We start from the raw sequence: 9,738 nt of genomic DNA, 5'->3' as shown, positions 1-9,738 counted from the left end.
TAGACTGTCAGCTCTCAGAAGCCCAGGGACTTGTTCGATTCTTAACTCAGCGCCTGTGCATCCGGGACTCCCCAAACACCCCCCGGAATGAATGACTTTATCTTGAGACCTCGGAGGGCTGTTAGAATCGCCGGCTAGCGCTCAGGTTTTCGTTCCGCGTGTCCCGCCCGCCGCGCGGGCAGGGAAGCCGTGGGAAGGCCCCGCGGAAACTCTGAGTCCTTGGCGGGTCGGGGCGGAGGCCGGGCAGGGACCAGCGGGGGCGCGGAATCCGCGGCCGGGGGTGGGGGGGGAGGTGCCACCGCGTGCCGCCGCGCAGGCGCGCAGCCGTCTCCGCGTGAGTGCGCGCAGTCGCGCGCCTGTCCCCGCGCGGGCTCCGTAGCGCGTGTGCAGGCTGACGCAGCTCGCGGGCCCTCCTCCTGGTCTGCAGCGGCGTCGGCGGAGTTTTGGGCGTTCGGGAGGGGGCACGGGAGCGAGAGTCCAGAGAGGGAGGCGGTGGCGGCGGCGGGGAGGAGGAGGAGGAGGAGCAGGCGCCGCCATGGCCGCCGCTATCACCGACATGGCCGACCTGGAGGAGCTCTCCCGCCTGAGCCCTCTGCCCCCTGGCAGCCCCGGCCCGGCGGCGCGGGGTCGGGCTGAGCCGCCAGAAGAGGAGGAGGAGGAAGAGGAGGAGGAAGAAGAGGCGGAGGCCGAGGCGGTGGCGGCGCTGCTGCTGAACGGCGGCGGCGGCGGTGGGGGCGGTGGAGGCGGCGGCGGAGTGGGGGGCGGCGAGGCGGAGACGATGTCGGAGCCGAGCCCCGAGAGCGCCAGCCAGGCCGGGGAGGAGGAGGACGACGAGGACGACGAGGAGGAGGAGGACGAGAGCAGCAGCAGTGGCGGGGGCGAGGAGGAGAGCAGCGCCGAGAGCCTGGTGGGCAGCAGCGGCGGGAGCAGCAGCGACGAGACGCGCTCGCTGAGCCCCGGTGCCGCCAGCAGCAGCAGCGGGGATGGGGACGGCAAGGAGGGCCTGGAGGAGCCCAAGGGACCGCGGGGCAGCCAGGGAGGCGGCGGGGGCGGCAGCAGCAGCAGCAGCAGCAGCGTCGTTTCCAGCGGCGGCGATGAGGGCTACGGGACCGGGGGAGGCGGAAGCAGCGCGACCTCCGCGGGCCGGCGAGGCAGCTTGGAGATGTCGTCGGATGGGGAACCCCTGAGCCGCATGGACTCCGAGGACAGGTCAGTGCACGGAAGCGTTTCCCCTTCCTTTCCTCCTCTTGCGCTCCTAGGCCCCTCGAGGGGACTTTTTGCTGAGATCCCCCTGCTCCCCGAATCCTCGGCCCCTCCCCCCGGCTCTCAACTCGGAAACCTCTGCCGGCCGCCGCGCCCCTCTCGCTGCGGATAGCGGCTTCCAACTCTCAAACCCTTTTCCCCCCAACTCTCCTTTCCCCGCCCTCTTTCCCCTCGGCTCTGCACTCCGTACGGACCTAAGGACGGCTCCAACTCGGAAACAATCCCCAAAGTAGGCCCAGATCCTGTGGCGGAGCCGAAGAGGGCCTTGATGTACGCACCTCGGTACACAAGGTAGCTTCATCCAGCCGTGTTCGCGAATACTTGTCAGAACCGTAATTGACAAGTGTTTTCCAACATGGCTGGTTTCGCCTGGATGTAACAGAACTTCCTTGTTCAGGGAGGAGACCCCCAACCATCACTTTCCTTTACTTAGAAAAGTGAAGACTATTCTTTTATATTTAATCAGAGCTTCCAGAATTCCTCATGTGTGGTCATTAACATGGTCTCCAAAGTGGTTTTAGTAACTTATATTTCGTTGGTGATCAAATTGGGGAGAAAGTTTTAAAAACGTATAAATCGTTGTGTAAAAGAATAATGAATTAGTGTCCTTTAAAATAACTTTGCGGAATCGAAGAGAGTTGGAATTGTAACAAAATGCAGTCTTAAGGTACAGCATGTCAGTATGCGTTTTAAAATCTTTATACAGTAATGCTTCAACGTGAGAGTCATGATTTTAGATGATAATATTTAAAGTCATGTTTTGGCGAGATCTCTGAAGGGATTAGTAGCATTTTTCTAAAGCTTCTTAGAAAGAATGTGGAGACTGACAAAAATGCGCTTCATTTTTTCGGGACACTAAGAAGTTTATTGTTATGGTATGTTTCAGTTGTTACTATCATTACTTTTGATCCCTGGAAAACTTCGTACTTTAACTAATTGGCTTTTAATGTACTTTTTTAAAGAGAGAGAACCATGTCATGCGTATTATAATGCATCTAAAGTATATTAGTTATTTTGACCATCTGCTAATGTTTTGATGAGCAGTAGAATTTTTAACAATCTTTATTGACTTGGATTTAAAAGTTAAAGTATTCTAAAGTTCTAGGAATTCTATTGTTAACATAAAAATAAACACAATGGCTTATATTTAGTGTTATAAGGAATTCACAGCTCTAAATATTTTGAAAATATAGCATCAAATTCTGTTTGACATTTACTCTAATGTCTAGTTAAGGAAACATCTTGAGTGGGGTAAAGTAGAGAGTGCAAACCTTGGAAAAATTGTCCTGAACTATACAGGCATGGCAGGAATGAGAATGTCTTCAAGAAAATTAAAAATTGATGTGAACTGCACAATGAAGCATGTGTCATTTATCATTTTACTGTATACTCCTTCTTTGGTACCAGTAGGTATTTGAAAGTTGACATTAATTTATACAGTCAGCATCTACCACAGTTGTTCCATGTACCTAGTATACACATACACCCATAAAACACACTTGCCTATCACTGCACGATTTAAATGCCTTAATCATTTCATTTCCACAACTCTGGCGCAAGGTAGGTATTATTTTGACTTCCATTTAACAGATGAAGAAGCAAGTTGAGTGTCTTACTCAAAACAATAAGTATAGAATGGAAGTGGTGGAGCTGGATCTGAACAAAGGTTCTCTGCTATTTCCACTTCACAAGAGTTAGAATAATTCACTTTAAATAGCTACAAGCAGGATGTGCCAGGTATTTGGCGTTTTGTTTTGTTTTTTTTTAGTTAATATCTGTCTACTAGTCCTTTTAGGAGATAGTAATTGGCCAAGCAGTATTTCAGGAAGTGGAGTTTTGACTTCATTTTTATTATTCACTTGAATATGTAATTTTTACATCATATTTCAGAGTAAGGAGTAAGATATTGGTGCCAAATAAGGTTAAAACCTGATAACCAAATGTACTTGCTTTTCTTGATGCTTAAACATTAGAGACTACAAAACACTGTAATCATTTTACCATTACAGGGTAATAAATTTATCACTTGTATGAAAAAACCTTATGTGACTAGTGAAACTGGTTGTGGTCTTGATAATCTTAATTTTGAAACTCCCCCTTTTATGCCTTTGAGTTTTTTTTAAGAGTTATTTTAAATTTGCAGAGGATTCATAATTCTTATAAACTGTCCTGCAGATTACATCAATCTACGGATTTTATAGATTGATTTCACGGTAGGAAGTCTTTATATTTGTAACTGATGGGAGGATATCGTGGTTTTAAAGTGCTTTTTAGAAACATGAGGCATCCTATTGCAAGGATTTTATTATCATTAGAATTTACTCTTTCTATTAGAATGCCAGTTGAGTTTTTCTTTCAGTTTGAAATTAGTTTATACTTTTGAGTTTATCTAACATACTTTGTAAGTTGTTGAAATTATCTTAAATATTTTTAACTGTAAGTGTTCCGTTTTAAGAAAGAATTAACTTTAAAGATTTGGATATTAAAGCTTGTGATCCAAGGAGTCAGTTTACAAAACGTATTTTCGAAGTGTTGTGAAAGTGATTAATTTATAAAATGATTAAATCACACTTGGTACCAAAAACATTGTTTTTCCCAGGAGAAAGTTATTCAGAACCAGCCTAAATGTATTGGTGTGTTTATTGTGGTAAAGTTAGAAAACCTTAAAGTTATTGTGTAGTTTCCTTTTAGTTTGGTTATAAAGATAATGGGATTTTCTTTGAGGGGAATATTTAGCTGCGTGAGGCCACTAAAAGCTAGCTTTTATTTTATTTTACTTTGAATCTAAGCTTAAGTACCTTGTAAAAATTTACCACCTTTTAAGTTAATTTCAGAGGCTAAGTTGACTTTTAAATAGAATTTTAGAATGCCTCTGAAATATTTTTAGTGTAGAAATTAGTTCTACCTGTTGAATCAGATTATACATTAAAATACTGTTCAGTTGCTTATCTGTATAAGCGAATTGATAATAACAGCCTCTGTTTTGTGGTTATTTGTCTCTATTACGGTTCCCCCCTCCCATCTAGAATATAAGATACGACTTATTTTGAAAAAGCCACTTTTATCAGACTTTCTGGGTAAATCCAGGTGTCAGGTGAAGAGTGCGTGCATAAGGTTGGGGTGATAGGGAAGGGCATTTAGTATGAAACTTAATGATAAGCAAAGACTACAGGCCCTTACTGTTTTGTGGATTAAAATTTGGATTACCAACCTAATGGGTTGCAAACTTTGAGGTATAATTAAGGTTGTTTTGACACTGGGAAAACAGGGTTATGTTTTGCACTTTCCCAGTAATATGATTAGGAAGATCTTTTTCTAGTATGGAGGCTAAACTTTTAAATCGGGTTAATATTAGAAGGCTGCATGTTGAGGTTATCATCAAGACCTATTAAGGCTCTGTACGGTTGAGGCAATAAAATACTTTTATAAGAGGTAAGATTTTGCTCATATTTCATGAAGGAACTGCTTTTCACCATTCACTTTTCAACTCTGAAGCAGCTGTTCATAGTCTCTCCAGAATCCCTGTTTTAAGCTACCTTTTAATTTTGACTAAATTTAGGGAAGAGCTTCTATAACAGGTCTCAGTTGTCATTGATTACAGATTGTAATTCTCAGTTAAGAAAGGTACGGCTCTGTGCTAAAAAGTAAACAACAATAAAACCACAGGTTTCAGGAGTGAACTTATATGGAGAGATTCTAAGGGGTCATTTTACTGTTAAGAAACATTGAGACTATTGCATTGCATCAGTTAGGAAATCTTGTGTGTAATCTAGTTTGTTACCAGCATAGGTATTTACTGTGTGCAGGAAGGACTCTACTGGATATTGTGGGATACAGGAAGACAAAATGCTTCCCAGTTCATCCATCTTGTATATTGCTCTGAAACTTTTAATTCCAAAGTGTGGTTTTGCCGTAATTCCTAGCACAAAACTTTATTGACTCTAAACAAAGTTAGAGATGTCACACCTTGCCTGTTGTATTAGCTATTTATTGCTGTGTAACAGATATATCCCCCAAATTTAGCAACTTAAAACAAACATTTGGTATCACATGTGGTTTCTGAAAGTCAAGAATGGAGAGGCTTAGCTCGGTGGTTCCGGCTCAGAGTCTGCTGTTGCAGCAGAAGTGTTGGCCAGCACTGCAGTCATCTGAAGGCTGGACTGGGGCTGGAAATCAGCTCACTTAATGTACCTTTTGGCAGGAGGCCTCAGTTACTCACCAGGTCAGTATCTCCATAAGGCTGTTTTTGTGTTCTTAGGACACAGCAACTAGTTTCCCCCAGAGCAAGTCATCTGAGAGAAAGAGAGCCAAGGATTTTATGACCTAAATATACCTGCTCACATAGTCTTCATACATCTTCACTTAGCAGATACATTTTTCCTACTTTTCTTTTTATTCATACTGATACATAACAAATGCTTCAGATTTTTGTTGACTGAGACAACGTTTCAAAACCCATCAAAATGCCACAACAAATTCTTTCCTGGTCTTACTAAACTTGATTTTAATTTTTTCTTTTTAATTACTGTGTTTGTATTTCTCCTTTATTTTTTCATCTCAATTTCTGGCTTTGTTATGTAGGGATGTAGAAATTGCAGTATAAAGAGCCTGTAATCAACAGTCAAAGGACAGGGGCTTCCCTGGTGGCGCAGTGGTTGAGAGTCCGCCTGCCGATGCAGGGGACTCGGGTTCGTGCCCTGGTCCGGGAGGATCCCACATGCCGCAGAGCGGCTGGGCCCGTGAGCCATGGCCGCTGAGCCTGCACGTCCGGAGCCTGTGCTCCGCAATGGGAGAGGCCACAGCAGTGAGAGGCCCGCGTACCACACACACACACACACACACACACAAAAGTCAAAGGACACAATTCAGATTTTAGTATTGCTACTTACATTATGATTTTAAGTAATATCTTTGACCCTTAGTTCCTCAACTGCAAGACGACAGGGTTAGGTTTAACCATGAAGGTGTTTTAAGGTCCACGTGAACTTCTGTTAAGGAGCCCTGTGGACCGTTTGGAAGAATCCGCGTTGTTCAAAGCACTTGAATGCTTGCTTCATCCTTTTTGTTGTAGCATGGTAGTTTTGAGAGCAGGGATAGTTTAGCTCATTTATATCTTTGTAGTATCTAGCACAGTACCTGCATATGGTGAGTACTCAGTTATTAGAATTAAATTGAAATACCTGCAGTAGAATTTGTATAAAGAAGACTATAAAGTGAGGGCCAGGAATTGGTGCCTTTGGCTGGATCATTGTATTTAGTATAGTGAGTTTAAGGCCAGCTTTTCTCTGGGGGTGTACTCTAGTAAGGCCTTTGAGGTCGTATGCAAAATTTTATGTGGGCGTTTCTCTGAGAAGATGTCAGCAGTTTTTCTCAGAGTCTTAAAAGGGTTTGGTCTAGGGCTTCCCTGGTGGAGCAGTGGTTGGGAGTCCGCCTGCTGATTCAGGGGACACGTGCCCCGGTCCGGGAAGATCCCACATGCCACGGAGCGGCTGGGCCCGTGAGCCATGGCCGCTGAGCCTGCGCGTCCGCAGTCTGTGCTCCACGACAGGAGAGGCCGCAGTGGTGAGAGGTCCGCGTACCGCAAAAAAAAAAAAAAAAAGGGTTTGGTCTAAGTTAAGAACTACCAATTTAGAGGTGATCCAGAGGTGCATAATAAATACTTTTTAAATGATTGGACAACTTTGAAATTGTAAATTTCTGTAAAAAGCTTATTTTAAAAGTAAGTATAAGGATGGAAAATCTGAAGTGGATAGTCACCCGAGGTTTTTTTTTTTTTAAACCATTGTTTAGAAGCATTTATTGTAGAAAAATGCCCAACATTCTATCAAAGGTACATGGAAAATTTGAAGTTAAGTAGAGAAGTTGTTAAGAGTACAAGATGAGCCAGAATGTTTGGATTTGAATTCTAGCTCTCACTGAAGCTGGGTGACCGTGGGACAGTCATTTAAGTTATTTAATGGCTTTCTACTACTTCAGGTTTCTTATCTGCCGAAGGGGGACTGTAATAGTTCCTATCCTGTAAGATAGCTATGGGGATTACATGTACAGTATTTCGCACACAATTTTCTGAGCATGTATTATGTGATAGGTATTTATGCCACAGATGTACATAGAACCCCCGTTATGTGCCAGGTACTATTCTAGGTGTTGGGTACACAGCAGTGAGTAAAACAAAGCACCTGACCTCATGGGTGGGGGAGACAGACTGTGAACAAGAGCTGATAATTGTCAAGCTAGCACTGGTCTTTGGTTGAAGCAGTTTAAGATCTGAAATGCCAAAAGTACTGTACCAGCTGTTAAATGTGTGGCAAATATCTGTAAATGAGTGCTGCAGAAACTTGCAAAAGGATACGCTATACCAAAATATTTCATTACAAAATCTACATTTTAATCATTTTCTTTAACATATATGGTTGACCTAAAAGGCCTCTTAATACCTTTTGTTTTTAATAGTTTTTAATATGTAAGTAATGCTGCTGATCTGTTACTAAAAGGTTTTGGGATATGTTTTCTAGTAATGGTAATGGATCTGCAGTTATCTAACCGCATATTGAGTTCATTTTTATGACTGATAGTATACATTTGTGAAAGTAATAGTGATATTGACCTTAGAACTAAACGGACAATTTTGGGCATGGATAGGAGATCAGGTAGATGTTTAGATGTTTAAAAAATCATTTTTGGGCTTCCCGGGTTGCGCATTGGTTAAGAATCGGCCTGCCAGTGCAGGGGACACGGGTTCGATTCCTGATCTGGGAAGATCCCACATGCCGTGGAGCAACTAAGCCCGTGCGCCACAACTACTGAGCCTGCGTGCCACAGCCTTGATTTCCGTGTGCCTAGAGCCCATGCTCCGCGACAAGAGAGGCCACCGTGGAGAAAAGCCCGCACACCGCAACAAAGAGTAGCCCCTGCTCGCCGCAACTAGAAAAAATCTGTGCGCAGCACCGAAGACCCAACGCAGCCAAAAATAAATAAATAAATAAATTTTTTAAAAAAGTCATTTTTGAGAATTTACTGATGGTTAGCATTTAACCCTGTTTAATGATAAGAAAAATGTGCATCCCCAGATAGTTTTTAAAGAGAAGACTAAAAAGGTGACTCCATTGTTTTCTAGTTTTCCTGTAAATTGTTTGTGACACAGTACATAAAAATTAAAACTGTGGAGTATTATAGTCGATGACTAAAGTTTTGATGGGAGAGGGACTGGATTTTAGGGTTAGTTGAGTGATGAAAAGAAATTTCTAGGAAGCCGAAATGAAACATAGGAAGGAAAGAGCCTAGCATATTCAGAAAACTTTCTGCCTAGATTAGAGGATCCACATTGGAACAGGGAAATAAGAATTAATGACTAAAATGTGACCTTTCATGCAAACACAAATTTGCCCATCTTTCTCTCTATAGGCTTGTGAATTGGATTCTTTGCCTCTCCCCAACTTCTGTGTTTGTAACTCCTAGTCATGATCAGGTCTTACCTTGAACATTTTCTCAGGCAAACTATCCCTGATTCTTTGTTGGACACATTGCTAGCCCTTCAAGTTCTGCATTGCTTTTATCACAGTTTGAGTAATTATTTACTGTTCATCTCTCTTCCTAGAATATGAGCTCCTTGAGAATAGGAACTACATCTGTTTTGAACATTGCACTATCTGCAGTACCTGGCACAGTGCTTGACAATCATTTTAGGTATTTTAAAATATATTTTGAATGAATGATGAAACTTGTGTTACCGGAAAATTAATCACATGTGGCAGAGGTAGAGAAGGAAAGCTTGGGAGCTGGGAGACCATTTAGGAGGTGGTAGGAGTAGTACAGGTGTGAAATAAAGAGACTCGAGCTGGGGTAGAAGTTGGGGAAAAAGTCATGCTTCGGAAACTGAATTAAAGGAAAGAAAAGCTAATTTCCTGAGTGATCAATAAGAGAAATAGTGTTACTATTTCTGAGTAAAAAGTTTTTTTCTTGACGATTTAACTGGAACAGTACTTCACCATATTTTTCTAGACACATCTATCACTAAAACAGCTAAAGGAACATTGGGTAGTGAAAGGGCATGAACCTCTAAGTCAGAAAGACTTGGCGTTATAATTTAACTTTTCAGAAGTTGTTTCCTTAGCTTTAAAATAGAAGTAGTATCTGTCTGTCTGTCTATTTATGTATGGCTGCATTGGGTCTTTGTTGCTGCACGCGGGCTTTCTTGAGTTGCATCGAGTGGGGGCTGCTCTTTGTTGCAACGCGCAGGCTTCTCATTGTGGTGGCTTCTCTTGTGGATCACGGGCTCTAGGCGCGTGGGCTTCAATAGTTGTGGCACGTGGGCTCTAGAGCGCAGGCTCAGTAGTTGTGGTGCACGGGCTTAGTTGCTCCATGGCATGTGGGATCTTCCCGGACCAGGGCTCGAACCCGTGTCCCCTGCATTGGCAGGCAGATTCTTACCCACTGTGCCACCAGGGAAGCCCTAGAAGAAGTATCTTAGTGTTA

The 9,738-nt window shown here is 43.3% G+C and overlaps 1 protein-coding gene across 4 annotated transcripts in view; it reads left to right on the top strand.

Moving 5' to 3' along the window:
* The first annotated feature begins 382 nt into the window (after positions 1-382).
* The window catches only part of AEBP2 (AE binding protein 2), a 72,424-nt gene continuing 63,068 nt past the window's right edge, over positions 383-9,738 (top strand). For 3 of the 4 annotated variants that reach the window (XM_060166757.1, XM_060166761.1, XM_060166760.1), the window contains exon 1: positions 383-1,209. In XM_060166757.1, the coding sequence (XP_060022740.1) occupies positions 536-1,209 (674 nt within the window). In that variant the 5' untranslated portion in view covers positions 383-535. The remainder of the gene's footprint in view (positions 1,210-9,738) is intronic. The other variant, XM_060166758.1, reaches the window with a different exon arrangement.

The sequence above is a fragment of the Lagenorhynchus albirostris genome, chromosome 11 (assembly GCF_949774975.1).
Source record: "Lagenorhynchus albirostris chromosome 11, mLagAlb1.1, whole genome shotgun sequence".
Taxonomy (NCBI): Eukaryota; Metazoa; Chordata; class Mammalia; order Artiodactyla; family Delphinidae; genus Lagenorhynchus; species Lagenorhynchus albirostris.
This window is presented reverse-complemented; position numbering and strand designations above follow the sequence as displayed.